Below are 20,692 nucleotides of genomic sequence, written 5' to 3'. Positions count from 1 at the left end.
GCTTGAAGATGGCTTCGATATTCGAATCGAACGCATCGCGTCTAGATATTCGTGCATCGTGACATTGCTTTGAGAGAAATGGCAATGAAATTTATCAGCAAACAGGAAAAGAAAAAATTTATGTACGTAATACATATATTAGATTGAATTGTTTTTATATTTATAATCATATTCAATGTGACATTAGTCGACCGTTTATCAAACTAATTATTAGAAAAAATGTCAAATCAACAGTCATGATGTAGAAACACCTAGATGCGAAAGTAGCAGTCTTCGTTCAAAAAGGTATTCGCCAGGGGCAAGGTTCCATTTGGCGATCGCAAATCGCGACGCACGTGAGCATCGTTTTTGTCTTTGTTGAATTTTTGGTGAACGGCAAGGATGAAATAATTCCACGATCGTTACGATCGCCAAGTGGACCATGGCCTAGATAAGACGAAATTGCAAATAGGTACATACTCTGGTACATACACGCATGCATGCATACATCTCTCGCGTAAAGCGTAAAACGACTCGTGCTGTCCCCTCGGACGGTATTGGCGAGCAAAGCTGTTGAAAACTCATCATTTGAACATGGCAGCGGTGATCTCGGACTTTTATTCGCGTGACGATCGCCCGATGTGATTTTAACCGTGTCGATGAAACGACAATATGAACTCGGTAGTCTGTCCTCGCGGAGAAATTCGCGTCCGATAACGCGACGACGAGGGACAAGGACGCTGGAGTCGCCGTAACCGGATTTTCTACGGGTAAGAGAAACGCACCGAGTTTTTCGTTTATCGCGATTTCTCGCGCACGCCAACGGAATGTCAGACGCGACGATTCGTTCGCGTCTAACGACGTTATCGTAAAGTAACGTCGTTGCCTGCTAAAACGATAGAGTCGCATTGAAAACATTCGTTTGACGTAGGCATATCTGCGACAGGCGTATCTGATCTGTCACCTCTAGAAGAAATAAGACGATTGATGTTGCTGTGCGCGCGATACGTGCGTGTGCGTAATTTCTCTATAATATTTTATTTTATCGTCGCGTGCCAGATACACGCCTATCGCTAATTTGCCCGTCCGCCTCTGAATAGCGTCGCGTCGCGTCGCGATAGTATTTTGACAGAGGACTGGGAAGGGACGAGATGCTACCTTAGCTATTTCGTCGCGTTCGCGCTTTCACGCTGCTAAACAACGCTCGTCGCGTCTCGCACCGATATCGCGGCACCGACGAGTTTTCCTATAAGGAATAGTATCGCGGTAGAAATATATATGGAATGCAGATTTCTAGTGATATATTTGTGTAGGTGTACATGTGACCTTGAATTTGACTTGCATCGAATGCATTTGCAAGGCTGAGCGCGATTCGCTCTTTACAGTTCGTCCTTTATTTCTCTAGAGACTATATATGGATAAATTCGTTTAAATAGCCGATATTTTGGAGTTGAGCCAAAATTTATAATTGTACAACTATTTTTATTAGAGACTTTGACAGAGAGGTTGACGCGGTTTTGATTGAAGATCACACGTGAGATTCGTTATCGATATTCGTACATTATGCCTCATTTTAATAATTGATATATTGTCTCTATTAATGTAAACAGGTCATGACAGTTTAACGAAAAGTAAGAATAATGGATGGTACACGAGCGGCAGAAGTATTGCCATTGTTGCAAGAACGTTTGGCGATACTACCAGGTGGACGAGATCGCAGAGGGGGCCCCGTGCTTCTGTTTCCAAGTACGCCGAGACGCGAACGCGCGAAACCCGAAGATTATAGACGTCTCCTACAATATCTATTTGCTATTCCGAGCGATGAAGCTAGAGGCCTACGATTTACCGTAATTGTGGATATGCGCGGTACTACTTGGGACTCGGTCAAACCCATCTTGAAGGTTGTCGACAAACGAATGAACGTTATTTATTTCAAGCATAGAATATCGGAATCAACGTAAAAATTTTTTTAGGTATTACACGAGCATTTCCACCGTACAGTTCATGTCGCTTTTCTCATTAAACCAGAAAACTTTTGGCAGAAACAGAGAACTTCGCTAGGCAAGCAGAAGAAATATAATTTTGAAGTAAGTATATGTCAAAGTATATTATATGCTAAAAACAACTATTTGTGTTTAAACCATCGTTTCTTTTTTTGCAAATATTTTTAAGTAAATTTTCCAAACAAGCGTCAAATATGTTTATTTTCATATGCTTATTTTCAGATTAATACAATTAGCTTAGAAGCTCTTGTAAAAGTTATAGATCCTTCTCAACTCACTGCAGATTTAGATGGATCGTTGCAATATGATCATGCTCAATGGATCGATACTAGATTAGTTGTAGAAGATTTTACATGGCAAGCGGCTGATCTTCTCGATCGATTAGATGACTTGCAAGAGGATCTCAGTCGAAATGATTTTGCTGACGATGTTGCGGGAGCTAAGCATGGCATTGATCTACATAACGAAATGAAAAAGAAAATCATGAAAGTTCCAGTGGAAGATATCGAAGTTGTTGGACAACGTCTGCTTCAGCGATTTAATAATAGTTAGTTCACGATTCTCAACTATTTTTTATTATAGACGTACAATTATTTTGTTCTTCGTTAATAAAAATAACAAACTTAAAGTTTTTGAAATTTACACAGTGCAATGTAACGCGTATAAATGTGTTTTCAGGTGCAACAGCAACTGGGGGAGAGGGAGGAAGTATCGACAATGGCGCGGCAAGTTGCGCGGACTCCGACGGACGAGCATTGGCTACTTTGGTTATTCAGCACTTGGATTCCGTGCATGCCGCGCAACAGCATCTGCTACAATTGTGGCACATTAAGAAGATGAAACTGGATCAGTGCTTTCAGCTACGATTGTTTGAACAGGATTGCGAGAAAATGTTTGATTGGATTTGTCACAATCGAGAGGCGTTTCTTGCTAGTTACGTGGAGATTGGTCGCTCGTATCAGTTGGCCAAGAATTTGCAGGAGGAACATAAACATTTTACCATGAGTTCGATGAATGTTTACGTGAATATAAATAAAATCCTCACAATGGCTGGTAAATTATTGGAGACGCAACATTACGCGGCTGGACATGTACGAGCAGTGGCGGGTCGTCTGGATCGAGCTTGGAAGGAATTTGCCGCGGGTCTCGATGAACGTACCGCGGTACTTAGTTTAAGTGTAGTGTTTCACCATAAAGCAGAACAGTATGTTGACAATGTAGCTGGTTGGAGCCAAGCGTGCGAAATTAGCAATCTGCCCAACGAAATTCCAGTGCTCGAGTCTCATATTCGCCAGCATCAAACTCTTTACGAGGCAATGTGTCAGGCATATACAGAGGTAAATTTTGCCCTATTTTCTTAACATACACATGTATATATTTTATCCGATATAATTAACTCTGTTACAAGTTTGCACAGTGGACGAAGTTATCCTTGCGTTATAAATCAACCTAATCTTTACCTTATACATCTTTTTTTATGTGTACTGTAAGTTTATTTGATATTTAACAGGTTTACAATACATATCAAGCATTATTGAGCGGCCTAGGTACAATGCTGCAAGTATGTCATAATGTGAACGCCCGTTCTTCAGGGTTGGATACATTTCGCGTCGATTATGTACGAGAAATTTTCAATTTTTAAAGCTTTCAGGCAATGGAATTCATTACTCGCTTGGTACTTGGGTGCTACTGGAAATATCTATCTGTAAATTCTCTGCAATAATTAACATTTGATGTAATTTTCTTTTTATAACCCAGGCGCGTCTCAGTATTCTCCAATAGGTTTTTTTTACTGGCGCACGTTTATTTATTCGTCATTATCGGTATTTCTTAGTCTACAGTTTTTAACTGTTATGTTCTTATCTGAAAAATTTCAACTTTGATAAAAATACTTTAAATTATTACCATACATACACTTTGATCCAAATAAATTTTGACACAAATATTGTATATTGTATATACGAATGTTTCTCAAGCGGGATTGCATAAAATTCTTATTTAGGTGCATAGTACCAGTAAGAAGCTTCTTTATCAACTGGATCATCTTGTGCAAGTCTGTAATCAACCGCAAGGAATTGATCATGTCGCCAGAAAACATGTACGTTAATTGGTGTTTATAGGAACAATTACTGTTGTTTTTTTCTTTTTTTATGTTAAAGTTTTTTTTTATTATTATTTTCTTGTATGTCATCCTTTTTAGAAAATAACTTAATTGTTAATATAAGAGTAACGATTAAAAACGGGCAATTAGTTATTAATTGTTAAGTTCATCAAAAAAATATTCATAAAATTGTAATTGTGAGAAGAAAATAGCAAGTTCTTTCTTTATTCCTTTCCATTAAGAATTATATTTCTTCTTTTAATTCAACTGCAATTCCTTGCATGGGATAAAAAATAGGGGTTCTATATAATTGCTCTTATTTGGTAAGATTAATATACATATGTATATATAAATATATGCTTATGCTATAATCACATTCGTTATAGTCTATATAAAGTTTATTAGATTATTATTTAATGAGATATTGAGATTGGGATGCATGCAACATTATTTAACCAACTAATGATTAACGATCAGCATTTCAAAGTGATTATGATATCACAATTTATATTTGATTTATGTAGGGTCAAGACGGACACAATATCGATAGTCATACTGGCACGAGTGGCAATCCGGCGGCTGATTACAGCGAAGGTGCATCCCATGTTTTGGCTGTCATTCATCAAATTCTTGGTCATCATAGAGCGTTGGAAGCTCGTTGGCACGCTCGCAAAGTCAAGCTTCATCAACGGCTCGCATTAAAGTATGAAAATAAAACTTACATGTATTATTATATGGCTAATGATGCATATAATTATGATTTTTAGACTATTCAATGCATACAATTATGATTTTTAGACTGTTTCAAGAAGATGTAAAGCAAGTTCTCGATTGGCTGACGAATCACGGCGAAGTGTTCATTAGAAAAAATACGGGTGTAGGTCGTAATCTGCAGAAAGCACGCGTTTATCAAAAAAGTCATGAACATTTTGAAAATGTTGCACAGGTAATTTTATATTTTACTACTATTATATATATTATTATATTATCTTTTACAATATAATATCACATTGTACTTACAATTCTTACTAAAAATGATTTAATGAATATTTTATATTGTTTATTTATAGAATACATATACAAATGCAACCAAACTGTTGACCGCTGCCGAAGAACTCGCTCATACGGGTGAATGCGCACCCGATGAGATATACGCAGTGGCGCAAGAATTGGAGGCTCATGTCAGTAGTTTTGCAGCGAGAGTCGAGCAACGACGTCGCAGATTAGATCTAGCAGTAGTATTTTATACTCACGAGAAGGAGGTATATTTTTATCATTTATCGCGATGCGTAGGGGTGTTTACACCAAGTGCGGTAGCCTGTAAAAAACGCGTGTGTATGTGTGTGTTTGCATATACACACATGCATGTACGATGCCATTTTTAATGTAGATTTACTTTGCAGCTCATTGGGTGGGTAGATGAATTACGTCAAGAAATGCAGCAGGACGAAGTGGCAGAGAATCTGGAGACTGCGGAAAGATTATTGGAACAATGCGCGCAGCACAGATCGTCTTGTCTGGAAGCGTGCGCTTCGACGATAGCCCAAGGCGAAGCTTTACTGCAAGAACTTCGCGAAGCGACCGATGCGCCTGACACAACAGGCTCGATATCGGCGGTAGAGTCAGCCTTGGATAGATTGGCGAGCTTGCGACAAGAATTGGAGGATTTGTGGGCTACGAAAAAATTAAGACTGGAACTATGCCTGCGATTACGCGTCTTTGAACGAGACGCGTTGGAGGCGAGCGGTCAATTGGAGATGTGGGCCCAGGAGTTGCAAGGTCCGCCGCGAGAAGGCTCTCCCGAGCAATTGCTACGTGTGCATAATGATGGAGTTGCTCACATGCAGAATACCGCTTTTCAAATACTTCATCGTGGTCAAGAATTGGCACAAGTTTTAGAAGAAGCGGGAGTATGTATTATGGCGGATGGTCAGCACAGTGCCGCAGCGCGAGTACAGGTGCTTCTCGAATTTCTAAACGAGAGAGAATTGGACGCGGAAGATCTCGCGGAAATGCGACGGGTACGATTGGAACAAGCTTCTCAATTATTACAGCTACAGACGGACGCTTCTCACGTAATCAAATGGATACGAAATGGCGAATCGATATTATTGGCTTCGCTTAGGATACCGGATGATTTCGAGGATGCCGAACAACTAGGAAAAGAACACTATCATTTCCAACTCGCAATAACGAATACTCATGCATCTGCCGTGCAAGTGAAGCATAAGGCAGACTCTTTAATAAGCGGGAATCATTACGACCCAAAGAGTATTAGAGAAGTCGCGGAAGACGTTACTAAACGGTGGCAACAACTAGTGACTTGTGCGGAAGAACGACATAAATTGATTACCGCCAGTTTAAACTTTTACAAAACAGTGGACTCGGTACGTTCGGTTCTCGACAGTTTAGAGGTACAATACAATGTAGACGAGGACTGGTGTGCCGACGGAGAAAAGGCCTCCGGAATACCGGCAAATATTACCAGACATCAGGAACAAAAGGAAGCCTTTCTAAAAGCGTGTACGCTAGTACGACGAACCGGGGAAACGTTCTTAAAGTATATCAATCGTAGTCTACAATTTTACAGCTACCACGCTAATAGCGCCGGTTCCGCGAATAAAGTCAAAAATATTCTCGAGGAATTGGTCAGTAAGGAAAACAAAGTACTCGAGTATTGGACTCAACGAAAAAAGCGCTTAGATCAATGTCATCAATACGTTTTGTTTGAACGTAGTGCAAAACAGGCACTCGAGTGGATAAAGGAGACTGGAGAATTGTATCTAGCGACGCACACCAACGTCGGTAAAAATCGCATTGAAAATGAACAATTGCTGCAAGAGCACATTGAATTTAAAGGCGCGGCAAAAGAAACTAGAGAAAGAGTAAAATTGTTGATTCAACTCGCTGACAATTTGGTCGAGAGAGGTCACGCTCATGCCGCGGCGATCAAGCAGGCGGTCGCCGAGGTCGATCAGCGATATAAAGACTTTAGCGCGCGAATGGATTGCTACAAGACTCAAATCGAAGATGATCTCGGTATTCAATCCGACGAGGGACACAAAGATCTCTCCATCGACCGTAATTCGGATCCGTTGCTGGAGGAGAAAATCAAAGGTAAAGACCTCAAAGAATTGAACGAAGAGAAGAGAAGATCCGCGCGAAGAAAAGAATTTATTATGGCTGAACTCTTGCAAACCGAGCGTACGTACGTAAAAGACTTGGAAACTTGTATTCGTTGCTTTCTGGACGAAACGCGATGCGGAAAGGGAAATGTTCCGTTGGGTTTACAAAGCCGTGAATCGATAATTTTCAGTAATATAGAAGAGATACATCAGTTTCATAGCAATGTATTTCTACGCGAACTAGAAAAGTACGAGACCATGCCGGAAGACGTTGGACATTGCTTTGTAGTATGGGTGAGTAATATATATTATAAAATAATTTCTACAAAAGTACAATTTTCTATCACACATGTTGCATGTGTATGTATGTATATATATATAATGTTACGTGCCCGGATCGCCACGGCCCTGTCGTCCGGATTAATGTGAATAACAAGATAATACACAACAAGAACTCGGAGTATTCTCAAAATAGGCTGTGGATAAAAACGCGTCTGCTCAGTTTGATAGGATCCAAGCTCAAATGACCGTCGTTGTTTGTAAACAATCTCTTGACTCGGAATTCGAACAACGGCAGGGCCGTAACGATCTGGGCGCGTAACAATATATACATATACATACATACATACATATATATATATATATATATATATATATATATATATATTGTTTAATAATCCATACAGGCACCTAAATTCGACATGTACGTAACCTATTGTAAAAATAAGCCCGAGAGCAATCAGCTGTTGGTAACGCACGGTGGAACGTGGTTTGAGGAATTGCAGAGAAAGTATAGAGTAGAACATCCCATTGCTGCATATTTAATCAAACCTGTACAAAGAATTACAAAATATCAACTGCTACTTAAGGACTTACAGGTATATGTAAGGAGGTAGAAAGAGAGAAGGAAAGGAGTACATCTCAAATTATTTAATTTTAATATATATTTCAATTTTGTTGTTTCTTTTTCACTTTAGGCTTGTTGCCAAGAGGGACAGGGCGAAATAAAAGAAGGGTTAGAAGTGATGTTAAATGTGCCTAAAAAAGCTAACGATGCCTTACACTTAAGTCTATTGGAAGGTTGCGATGTTAGTACAGATGCACTCGGTGATGTTGTACTGCAAGATTCGTTCACCGTATGGGACCCGAAACAATTGATTAGGAAGGGAAGAGATCGCCACATATTTCTTTTCGAATTGTACCTTCTCTTCACAAAAGAAGTCAAAGATTCTGCCGGAAAGGTTCGCGCGTATAATAATCTTTAGATTTAAAATAAACTCTTATATTGTATATTATATATTATATATTAATTTGTCTATATCTATTTAGGTAAAATATGTTTATAAAAACCGTTTATTGACCTCCGAATTGGGCGTAACCGAGCATATCGAAGGCGACGAATGCAAATTTGCGGTATGGACAGGACGAGCACCGACGAGCGATACTCGCGTAGTGTTGCGGGCGAATTCGATGGATGCGAAGCAGCTGTGGGTGATGAGGTTACGCGAAGTAATACAGGAAACATTTTTGGGCAAAAATATGCCAAAGAGCCCCGCTAAAAAGAGCTCCAGTCAACGCTCCAGCAGAGATTTGGAAGAATGCGCGTCCTTGGATGAAAGTGTGGAGAATCTCGATAGAAATTCATTGGCTTCCTTTGGTTCGACTAATACCACGGATTCCGATAAGGTAAGGTATAATCTTTTCATTATAATTTTTTTTATCAAAATTTATTTTTATATGATTTATAAAATTTGTAAGTTAATTGAATCAGAGTTGAGAAGAAATTGTACAATAAAATATAGGAGCATGAGCTTTTTTAATAATTACATTTTAATAATTATTCTCCTTTATATTCAATGAGAAAATATCGTCATATTTACTGCTTACACACACAAACACACACACACACACACACACACACACATATATATATATATATATATATATATATATATATATATTTATCATATTTAGAAAGAATCTGTTCACTTAAGAAAATTTTGGATTGCTTTTCGATATTTTCTTGTAGATTAAAAGAATAATGTAATTATAAAAAAAATTTCTACTATCTAATATTTTATTGTACAATTCCTTTTTAACTCTAATATATATATATCGAAATATGAGTTTTTTTACAAGTAATTCAAAATTAAATTCTTGTCCTTGATAACATCATTTTGCAATGTAAAGAGAGATACTAGATATATTATCTTTTATATACATATATATCTAAAGTAAAAAATCTCTAGATCTCCTATCTAGCTGTAAGAAATAGATTATTCAAGTGTTGTTGCATCTCATTTTTGAGAGAAAAACTAAATCGATATTAACTAAATGATTTACAATTGAGATGAAATTCCGAGATCTATCCTATATGAAAAGTCAATCAATCATTTTTCATCTATTTTTACTTTCAACCTTTACATTTTTCCCCAGAATCCAGACCATGTAAATATATCCTCCTTTGGAGTAGAATTAAAAAAAATTGAACTCTCTCGTTATCGAAACGATCCGCTCTTCCCGAATCATCTTGCTCGAGCGCGCTGTGCGATCCGTCTCATCTCTTACGGATTCTTCCCCACCTGCAACAGGGATGGCGATACGACACGGGGAAGGCCACGGAGGCCACGGAGGCCACGGAGGCCACTACTTGCGCAGGGTTGGGTGGGGCGCGCAAGTTGGGTTGGGTTAGTTATAATCTCTCGTCACTCCGCACGGTCGAGAGGCCGACGATCAGTACGGGCGCGACTCCCGGGTCGCATGGATCCGCTCGAGGATCTACGCGACTGATTGCGAGACGTCGATGAGCGAATCGGTAATGCCCCGACTTTGTCGACGAGGGAGAAGAAGAGAAAAAACGCGACAAGAAACGCGAGACTAAACCATCGGCGATGGCAAATATATTAAGCGTCGTCGTACGTAGAAAGATGTGCTTCGCGCGTAATAATGCCCTACTAAACGCATCGTTTCTCTCCTCCTTCTCTATACTACGGTTGCGTTCGCGCGTTGTGTGAAAACCGTACCGATCCGGCGAATTGACGTCATGACGTCACCGGCTGGGAAACCGGCGACGATCGCCCAGAAGGCGCGCAGAAAGATCTCCTTGCCGTGGTTCCGTCAGGGCTCGGCGACACCGCCGCACGCGGCCCTCTCCAGACAACATACCATCGATACGCCAAGCTCGTTCCAGGCTCGACTTCTGCGCCGTCAACCTTCCCTAACCCAGGTACTATCGTATCCTTGCGATACCTGCCTGTCCTACCTATAAGACCGATCGTTTCTCTCGTCGGATAATCCTTTTCTTCGCGAGTCGTAAGATTAAATCGTTTCTTTACTCGTCGAGTATTTTTGATCTTTTCCCAAGAAATCGAAAAGTTATTAAAATGAAAATTCTGTCGTAAGGGGAGAGATTGTGACGATAGATTAATCGATAAATTACATGTATCTTTTCGAGGCTTTTGGAGATGTAGAAGTAGATGCGGGCTCGAAGAGATTGATTCGAATGGCGAATCGACGCGATTTATCTGGAAATTTGCAAGAGAGAAAATAGTAAAATAATATAAAATTTTATATATCTCGAAGCGATAACGCGATAATCTAATAATCTCTCTCGTTTCTTTTTATCATCTTTCTTCCATTTCCCTTGTTTTCTTTCTTAAATTTAGTAATTTGCGCGATGTGGCGCGACGCGGTGCGAGCTGACGATACTGTGAGAAAATTTGGCACGTGGAAAATTCTATTTTGGATCGCGGAATGTATAGGAAAAGCGGGCGAAGCATCGGACGGGACCATTCGCGGTCACGTCCGGCAAACAATTGCGCGTCTTTCGCAGCGACGAGAGACACCACCACACTGGCGGTTAAACACGGTAAACGTACACATCCGCGATACAATATGCGCGCACACGCACGGTATTTATAGTAACGTCAAAGGACCGTCGTGTCGTGACATAAGCTATTTTCAAAACGCCGGAATCGTGCGTGCGATTTAAAAGCGTCGTAAAAGGGCGCGCGCGCGAGAGGGAGAGAAAGAGACACTCGCTGACACTGATCTCGCCGACGATCAGAATCATTCGTGCATCAGTAATCGAATCTCGCTCCGTCGATCCGCAAATTCAAAGACAATCGGTCCTTCGCAGCGAGAGTGGTTGTCCGAGACCGACAGAGAGGAGGAGGACGATCGTATCGACCCGGTCTACGCTTGCGTAAGCACGAGAGGGCAGCTCTTCTCTTCCTATTCGTTTTGCTTCCCTGCTTTCGGTATATCCTACCACCCTCTTTACGCTACTCCGCCCGCTGTGTTACCTCTCCTCCACCTTCCGCCGTTACTTTCACGCACGCGCGCACTTATAGATGCATCACACTCGACTAATTATCCCTTTCTACATCCGCCCCCGATCTATCGCTGGTATCTAACGCGTGGTATCGAGCGTGATTCGCCACTTCCGCAATGGGCCAAATCTATCGAGGATCCTCTAACGTCCATTTTTCAGACCGGGGTAGTCGAAATGACGTGGGTGGTCGCCGATCATATGGCGGCGCCAGGCTCGAGAGAACTCAGCGTGACGAAAGGGCAGCAGGTCGAGGTGTTGGAGAACGGCAATAGCACCGGTACCACTCCCGCCGGGGTTCCCAACACCGGTGAATGGACTCTGGTACGTTTACCGCTCACGCCAGGACAAGCGGAGCCTCCCATGGAGGGTCTGGTGCCCACCAGTGCTCTGAAACAGCCACCGACCGCTTCCTGTAAAACTTCGCCGTCCAGAAAAGCGTCCACGCAACAGCAGCAGCAACAATCGCATCAGTATCATCATCATCAACAACAACAACAACAACAACAACAACAACAACAACAACAATCGCATCATCATCCATCGTATTATCAGCAGCAGCAACAGCAAATCAATCAGGCAATCGTCCAAACGCAACAGCAGCAGCAACAGCAAACTGCCGTCGCATCATCGACTACAGCCAATGCATTATCGTTGAGCACCGCAGCTAGCATCTCCCCGGCCACGCAGCAAACGGCTTCGTTGACGACCTCGCTGTCGTCCGCGGTCCTCTCGCCGATGTTATCGGAAGACGCAGGTGAATGACAATGAAAAAAGCCCGCGGTTTAACATATCGAGCTCTTGTCACGCGTCTTCTTTTACTTCTTCCTGTGCCATAACTGCAAAGTAAGTTTAGCGTATGTCATGGCATGTGGAGAAATAAATTCACTCGTAATCGCGCGGATCTACGAGGAAGTTGCGGTGAACCGCAAATTGGCGCGAGATTCGCGCAATGACGCGTCGTGTACTCGCGCGTCTTATCAATTCCGATAAACAAATTGGAGCGTCGTGTTAGAGTAGAAAATAATGTCGCTTTTAATTGATTGACAGAAACTACCGGAAGCGACGGTAGCGGGTCAACGACTAGTACAAATTCACCTGGCAACAAGAGACGAGGTTTTAGCGGGTAAGCACTTGATAAAAACTGCCTCGTCTAAATCTCTCCCCTTCTCCTCTCTCTGCCTCTCTCTTATTTTAAAATGTCATACGTGCAACGATAATCGCGTATCGTGACGGGCACATTTCTGTTTATAGACGGAAGTGGCTCCCACCGCCTTTACGCAAACTTAGCCAAGGTAAAGTGGAGAAAACCAATACTGTAACCGTGTCGACGTCATCGTCTCCTTTGATTGGACCGTCTTTGAAGAAAAGTAGCTCGGATAAACGCTTTAAATTACCAAGCGGCATCGAGCACAATCGGCCTGCTAAAACTACGTTCGATGCCCAAGAGGGTGAGGAAGGCATTAATAAAGAAGAAGAAGAAGATGAGGAGCAGCACGAGGTCGATGTGGATGTGGACGTTACATGCGAAAGCGATGATACGACAGCGGTGACAAGTTCGCAAGAGCAAAACGGTGGAGAAGATGCCGACGACGATTTGGAACTTCCTCCTCCAATGAAGCCTATAACCGAACCGATACTTGTGACAGCCGCGAATGGTCCATCAGGATCTACGATACCGAGCGAATTACCTGGGAAACGAGTAAGCATTTAAATTTAAGCGTTTCTTAAAAAGTTTTTTCTAATTTTCTTTAATTATTCCTTTCGTCTTCAAATTCTTTATATATATATTCTTTATCATATTCTTTATATGTATATTCTTTATATGTATTCTTTATATATATATTCTTTATCATATTCTTTATATGTATATCTTGGTCGTTTTATTATTTCAATAGTCCGCTGAACGTTCGACGAAAATCCTCGATGGCGGCGCCACGACGGCCGATCTGTCGGAGATTGAACAGATTGTAAAAGAGAGAATGGTAAGTTCGCTCATAGACAGATATAGATTTGTACATTGCACCAAGTACTACGCATATCATTAACAGGAGCAACATACAGAAAATCAAGAAAGGCACAGTCTCATGCGAACCCCTAACGGAAAATCGTTGAGCAACGAGGAAGAGTATTGTAACGCGACCATTAATCCGATCGCCGTCGAAGAATTAGATCCGGAGAGTACCGCAATTGCCAAACGGCAGTTTGTTATTCGAGAGCTAGTGGACACCGAGAGAGATTACGTCAATGATTTGAAACACATAGTCGAAGGATATATGGCACTAATGCGAAATCCCGATTGCGAGATTCCTTTGCCGGAAGATTTGCGCGGTGGGAAAGATAAGATGGTTTTCGGTAACGTAGAAGCCATCTACGAGTGGCACAGAGAGTGAGTCGTCCATTGAAATTTTTATTCGATAATCGTATCCTCGGATACACATACGCACACGCACATGTTTGCATTGACATTTCTTGCTTTCAGTTTTTTCCTTAAAGCTTTGGAACGTTGTTTGGAACGTCCGGAAGAGCTCGGACCTCTCTTTAAACGTTACGAGCGCAAGTTGCACATGTATGTGGTTTATTGTCAAAATAAACCCGTTTCAGAATACATTGTGTCGGAATATATAGATACATACTTTGAGGTAAAATCATCACAAGTGACAAAGTGACAAGTAACAAAATGTAAAACTGTATTTAAACCACGGGACATATATATTATAGGAACTTAGGCAAAAACTTGGACATCGTTTGCAACTCTGCGACTTGCTCATCAAACCCGTACAAAGAATTACAAAATATCAACTTCTTCTACGGGAGGCATTGCGCCTCACTGAACGAACCCAAAGGTTATCGGAAATCGAAGGCTTCAGAGCGGCGGCTCATGTCATGCGAGTTATTCCTAAAGCTGCAAACGATATGATGGACGTTGGGAGACTACAAGGTTTCGACGTGAGTATCGCTCGCTTTTTTCCCCTTATTCTTATTAATTTTATACAGCAAGAGAATATTTATTACGTTTCTTAACTTTTTTTTTTCAGGGAAAAATAACAGCGCAAGGAAAGCTCTTATTGCACGGGCCGCTTCTAGTATTGGAAATATCAAATGTATCGACGAGAGAAAGAGAATGGCAAGTCTTTCTTTTCGAACAAAATATTATCTTTAGCGAAGCTGTCGGCAAGAAGACGCAATTTACCAATCCTGCCTACATATATAAAGCACACATTCAGGTAAAATAATTAATTACTTTCTCTATTGCTTCTGGTCATTTTCGGTCGTATGGAAAAGACAATATTGTTACATTATCGAATCAAACATTGTATGTAGGTGAACAAAATGAGTCTCGAAGATTCGAATGACGATCCGGAAAAATTTATCATCCGATCGACGGACCCTCGAAAGCCCGGGCTAGGATTTTCTTGTAGCGTAGTGGAAGAAAGTAGCGGACCGCGCAGGCAGGAATGGGTAGACACGATCACTGCCATCCTGCAAACTCAGCGCGACTTTCTCAAGGCGATACAGTCACCGATTGCCTACCAGAAGGAACTTACCAAAGATCCACTGTAAGCGTTTCTAAACTTGACACATTGAACTTACACACTCTCTTTTAATATTCAATCTGTGAATATTCGTTCCGACATATTTTTGTATATTTTATATGAAAAGGGACACACAAACACACACACACACACAAACATAATGGCCATAAGAGCTAGATAATCGTCAGTCGTTTCCTACAAACGTCTTATCGCCTGCTTTCCTCTACGCCCTTTGGCACCAATTTCACCCATTTGTCGAAAATTAAACGACTACTTTTTAGCGTATTTGAATATATTTTAGTGCCTATAATATCACATGCTAAAAAATGTGCACGTATCCAGTCATTTTTCTCACATTCCTTTTCTGTGAATTACCTTTACGTATCTGGTGATGATATCTTGCTTTTGTAGTATAACGATTCAATATTCGACTAAATATTTCCGTGCGGAAGCTTATAAGAACGTCTATACGATACTGTAAAAAAAAAAACTTTTACTCTTCTATCAACTAATAAGAAATAAAATACGGTTTATACACACACACACACACACACACACACATGCAGACAGACAGACATATACAGAGAAGTATATGCAGGGTGTTACACAAAAGTGCTGCATTATTTTTTAATGACACATTGCTGGACGGAAATAATTTCTCCCTAGTAAAATACGAATATGCAGCGATAAAAATAAATTTTTCATGTATCACGACTAGATAATCTTATCTTAAAATTGTAAATGATGTCTAAATTTTTGTTGAAAACTGTCATCAAAAAAAGCAATGCAATACTTTTGGAATATACAAATATATAAATATAATATATATCTTTTCATATTCGATGACGTCTCGAAACGATTGTAGAATTCGATTACCGTTCTGTATCATCAGATATACATATATATATACACGAAAGTATATATATATATATATATATATATATATATATATTTATATTTATATAATATATATACTTTAGTGGTTTAGATCGCCGCGAGCATGCGAGAGTTGATAAACTCTTTTTATCGTTTAATGGATCCAAATCTATTCACCTGTTCCTTAACGTGTACTATTCCTCTAGACTTGACTATCCGAGTCTATCGGAGCCTATAAAATGTGTGCCGAGATCCGTTCCAATGCGCATGCATTTTACGCGTATATTGTATGCACGCACACAAATGGGGGCGTACTTTGTTGTTTACGTATACATTTACATCTACACACATGCGACTTGTAACGATATGACACAAGAAAAAACGCGCTGCGAGTGCGATGTATTAATAACGTCGTAATAATATATATATATATGAAGATACGCAATATATTTATAATAATTTTAATAACGTTTACAAAAGCAAGCGCGCGCTCGCGAGTCTGTGAACAAACTATGGCGTGACAGTATGCTGTGTATATATTAATTATGCGCGATACGATTGGAGAGTAGTCGAAAGCAAAGCTATATAATTGACCCGCGAATCATAAAAATTTTGTCTAGAATAAAAATTGTAAATTAATGATTGAGAGACAGAGTGATTGTGATATGGATATATCCCTTACCTTACTATTTAATATACACGTCCATCCGACTAACCAGAGCTTCTTTTCTTTATAATTTTATCAAGAACACAGTACTGCGAAAAGCGCAAATCCAGTAAGTGTGTATCTAACGCGATCACAACCAACCATTCACCCACCACCATCTACCTTATCGCCATGTGTTGCTAAGCACCAACCTCGTCTATTCGACACGTATGAAAGATTCGAGTTACCGGCGACATCGATTCCTCCGTATTCTGGCTTCTGCCGAGACTCGTTCCTTCTGATCGCTATAAAATTTTAATATTACAAGTCATTTGACGCAAAATGAAGACGCGTTTTACCACTTAATCAGCGAGCATCAAAGTGCGCGAGTCTCGACGCGTAGTACTGTGTCTTGGATTTCATTTATGATTTGCTGGCGTGTAGCCGTGCCGCCACCACCACCACCAGCACCGCTACCACCACGTCAGAACCTGTGATTCGAGCAACCGTATCGGTTCCTCCGACGCTGATAGTCCCCGGATCGGCGAACCGAGACAAGAATAACGATCGAATAAGGACGAATCAGCCAACGTTGCAGCGCTCTTATACCGGAGGATTGGATCATATGCAACCACGTACACCCAGCCCGACAAAGAGTAGGCTAAACTTCCTGGAAGGATTTAAGAATACTTTACGCACACGCTCGCCGGGTCGCAACAACTCCATTCCGGTGAGCCAATCCTGATTGTGGTTTTTGCTACTTGAAGCTCTTTGGAGCTTATACATGCGTTACCATTTATATCAATTTAGAATTCTTGATGATTGCAGCAAAGGGGCTCTCCTTCCTCTTCTTCCTCTTGATGCCTGTCGCTATCTACTGCTATCTATTACATTATCTTCTGTCGGTGCGACGATAAGTCATATTTTTGTTATTAAAGAAAAAAAAACTATGTTGAGATTGTAAACAATCTTAATGTTTACGAATGCCATACGTTGTTACGTATCTCCTGATGTAATAAGATAAATTTTATACGGACATATACGTCGCGCGAGAAAGAAAATACATCATATCTTTAGGAAGAATAACCACTAGAAAATGAAAAGCTCTTATCTTACTGTAAACTTTTGATTCTTCAAGCTTTGTTACCGCTTTTCCAACTAACACATCTTATTCGCTATACATATACTATTGTTTTTACAATCGTCGTCGCTATACGAACGTTATCGCTAGCACTCCGTCGAATCGTCGCAATATCGCCTCTGCTAATGCTCTGCTGTACTACATTACATCGATCATCTGTCAAAACCGATGACATTACTACCGCTGTTATTTCTTCCTCTTCCGGGACATGTACGACCGCTACTATTATTGCCGCTACTGTCGATGCATTGCACAGTGCTGGAAGTTCTTCCTGGGTCTTTCTGTCGCACATTCTCTGGGTGAATACAAAATTGCGGGGCGGACGCGACGCAAGTTGCATGAAAAAAAATATGTTGAATGACGCACGTGTCAAATATGTATAATAAGAGGACTCCTTTAGATCGTTCCAGGTGCTCGCGTAAGATTGGCTGCGGATTGGGGAAAGTTACATGCCGGGGACGAATTGATCGTCTCCCATCTCGATGGTCCGGGTCTAGTGGTATCCCCGATTAATACCAAGAATGAGCTCTGGATTCCAGCGAGTCTTATTTCGAACTCTGCAATTAGTCGAGCGTGGTCGTTTCGACCGCGAAAGATGGTCGATCTTACGAAAAACGATCACGCTGCCGATGAATCGACGACGACGCCCGAAGAGAAGACGCCGGCTATCCTGAGCAGCCCGATGTCGATTCGTGCGACTGCCGGAGAAATCGTTAGGCTCTCCGTCGAAACGCACAATGCGGACCGCAACAACCATGCGATCGTCACCTGGAGAAAAGAAGGCGAGGATCAATGTATAAGAGAGAGCGATCGGTACCAGTTTCAACAGAGCATGGGCTTCGTGTACTTACAAATCACCGGTTGCCGGGCTTCGGATTCTGGCGTATATCATTGTCAGATCAAATGCGAAACGGGTTCCTGCTCCACGAGAATTTCTCTGTCTGTCATAGGTACATAGCAGTTGAGCACATTTATAACGCATATTATATGTCAAGTTATAGTATATTATTAAACGGTTTCATGTTTTTTCTCAGGCGGAAAGAGCAGCACTTTGGCACGCGCGTTAGGACCTTCGAAAGTCGAAGTCGATTGGGACAAAGAAGAGATCGGTAGCGCGTCGTGCAGCATAGAATGTCGAACTTTACCGTTGCAACGATGGGTGCCAGTGTCGAAACAACTGAATGAGCCACCCGTTGTGCTGGACGTGTCACCGGACGCTTCGTACAGTTTTCGTGTGATGGGTGATGATGGGCGAACAACCTCGCCGTCGATCGTGGTGACTTTATCAAGATTAGATGCAGACAGCGGGGCGGAATGGGAATCCAAGCAATTCGTCGGTAGATATTTGGAGCTGGACGAACTGGGTAACGGTAGATTCGGAGTAGTTCGTCGCGCCAGAGACAAGGGCACGGGTCAAGAGGTGGCTCTCAAACAGATTCCGCGACACAAACAATCGAGATTGCTGACGCGAGCGGAATATGACGTGCTAGCCTCCACTCACCACGTCAATATCATCAGAGCGTTCGCCCTGTTTGAGAATGCACCTCGACCCGGCATAGACACTATCGTTCTGGAGCTGTAAGTTTTATTCACGGGAAATGTTTCTCGATAAATAGCGCCGTTCTAAATAGCGCTTTTTCCTCTTTCGGTTTTTAGAGTCAAGGGCCCAACGTTATTTGTATATCTGAGCGAGAAAACTGAGTATACGGAAGCGATAGCTACGCGATACACTGGTCAGCTGTTATCTGCGCTGCGCTGGTTACATTGTCGCAGCCGAATGCATTTGGACGTGAAACCGGAAAATGTCCTCGTCGATCAAGAGACGGATCAGGTGAAGGTGATAGATTTGGGAGAAGCGGTGAGGACTCCGATCGACGAAGTTGTACCACCTCCCGCTGATTTGGAATTTGCCGCGCCAGAATCGGTGCTAGGTAGACCGACCGGTCCTTATACCGACATGTGGGCTGTTGGAGTTTTTATTTACGTTCTGCTAAGGTACCCTAAAAAATTGCTCAAATATATTTTATAATCTTTTTTTCACAATATCGCCTAATGTTATGAAAATTAGTGGTTTGTCACCTTTTCTGGACGATTCTGTGGAAGAAACCACCGCCAACATACTCAAGTGCGATTTCTGTTTTCCCGATGAATATTTCGAGATGATATCCAGCGACGCGAAAGAGCTCCTTGGAACATTATTGCGTTTGCGTGGTGAGGACCGAGCGAATGCAGAGTTTTGTCTTGGTTCGCCATGGTTGAAGGTAATAACCTTGTGTATCAACTTTTGTATATGTGTGCATATATATATTTTTTCACTCAGATAATAATTTACGTACATCTTTCAAAGATATTTATAAAATTATTTTATAGTAATTTCAAATTGTGATATTTATTTTTTCTATTATTAGATATCAACTGGTGCTACCATACTGTCCACTAGAATGGCCGCATTTATAGAACGTCGCGCGCATTGTCTTAAATTACGTCAAGACCATAATGACAGTTTTTATTCTTAAAACTAACAGTATGCAATATAAGAGCATGTTACTTAAAATACATGACACAAATTTATATATGTAAATAGCAGAATATACTTGTAAATGTTTAACTATTGATTCCTACTTTAAACTTCAATATGTGAGCGCGCGCGCGCGCGCGTGTGTGTGTGTGTGTGTGTTTTAATTAAGAAAAGATATTCCTCTTTTTTTTCCTCTTGAAATATTTTGTCTCCTTTTGCTGCTTTAAATGGGCATTTTTTATACATAAGGTTTTGATAGCAAAGACAAGAGAAGAATATAAAAAAATCGCGAAACGATAAATTTGCATTTTAGCATACTCTGTGATTTTGATTATCTCATTTTTCTTTCATTAGAGAAGAGCAGATTTGCAATTTTTAATATAGCAATAAATTTTTATTCCAACTTTCTAAATTTCACTTAAGAATGCGATCGGAAA

At 41.0% G+C, this 20,692-nt stretch overlaps 1 protein-coding gene across 8 annotated transcripts; it reads left to right on the top strand.

The window, feature by feature from the left end:
* The first annotated feature begins 325 nt into the window (after positions 1 to 325).
* Trio (trio Rho guanine nucleotide exchange factor) lies at positions 326 to 20,345 on the top strand. Of its 8 annotated transcripts, none has more exons than XM_083105364.1 (29): positions 326 to 451; positions 1,590 to 1,880; positions 1,953 to 2,066; positions 2,205 to 2,529; positions 2,661 to 3,319; positions 3,493 to 3,600; positions 3,985 to 4,080; positions 4,608 to 4,786; positions 4,882 to 5,029; positions 5,154 to 5,345; positions 5,487 to 7,502; positions 7,895 to 8,086; positions 8,186 to 8,449; positions 8,538 to 8,894; positions 11,701 to 12,295; positions 12,589 to 12,664; positions 12,793 to 13,240; positions 13,437 to 13,523; positions 13,590 to 13,927; positions 14,021 to 14,180; positions 14,260 to 14,487; positions 14,577 to 14,765; positions 14,863 to 15,098; positions 17,041 to 17,326; positions 18,138 to 18,687; positions 18,772 to 19,315; positions 19,394 to 19,732; positions 19,806 to 19,998; positions 20,146 to 20,345. In XM_083105364.1, the coding sequence occupies exons 2-29, from the start codon at positions 1,620 to 1,622 to the stop codon at positions 20,251 to 20,253; spliced, it is 9,288 nt and encodes a 3,095-aa protein (XP_082961490.1). In that variant the 5' UTR covers positions 326 to 451; positions 1,590 to 1,619; the 3' UTR covers positions 20,254 to 20,345. The 8 variants fall into 8 exon arrangements, with proteins under 8 accessions (XP_082961490.1, XP_082961494.1, XP_082961496.1 ...); XM_083105363.1 differs by lacking the exon at positions 326 to 451 and adding an exon at positions 488 to 749; XM_083105366.1 differs by lacking the exons at positions 326 to 451; positions 3,493 to 3,600 and adding an exon at positions 488 to 749.
* Positions 20,346 to 20,692: the final 347 nt, after the last annotated feature.

The sequence above is a fragment of the Camponotus vicinus genome, unplaced genomic scaffold, assembly GCF_025532165.1.
Source record: "Camponotus vicinus isolate PSW18456_S1 unplaced genomic scaffold, iyCamVici1.0 SCAF_7, whole genome shotgun sequence".
Taxonomy (NCBI): Eukaryota; Metazoa; Arthropoda; class Insecta; order Hymenoptera; family Formicidae; genus Camponotus; species Camponotus vicinus.
The sequence above is the reverse complement of the archived record's forward strand: the minus strand, read 5'-3'. Positions and strand labels throughout refer to the sequence as shown.

Coding starts and splice junctions, on each gene's coding strand:
- Trio (XM_083105364.1), top strand. CDS start 1,620: ATGGATGGTACACGAGCGGCAGAAGTATTGCCATTGTTGCAAGAACGT. Junction 13,928..14,020: donor ATCTACGAGTGGCACAGAGA/GTGAGTCGTCCA, acceptor TCTTGCTTTCAG/TTTTTTCCTTAAAGCTTTGG. Junction 14,181..14,259: donor ATATAGATACATACTTTGAG/GTAAAATCATCA, acceptor TATATATTATAG/GAACTTAGGCAAAAACTTGG.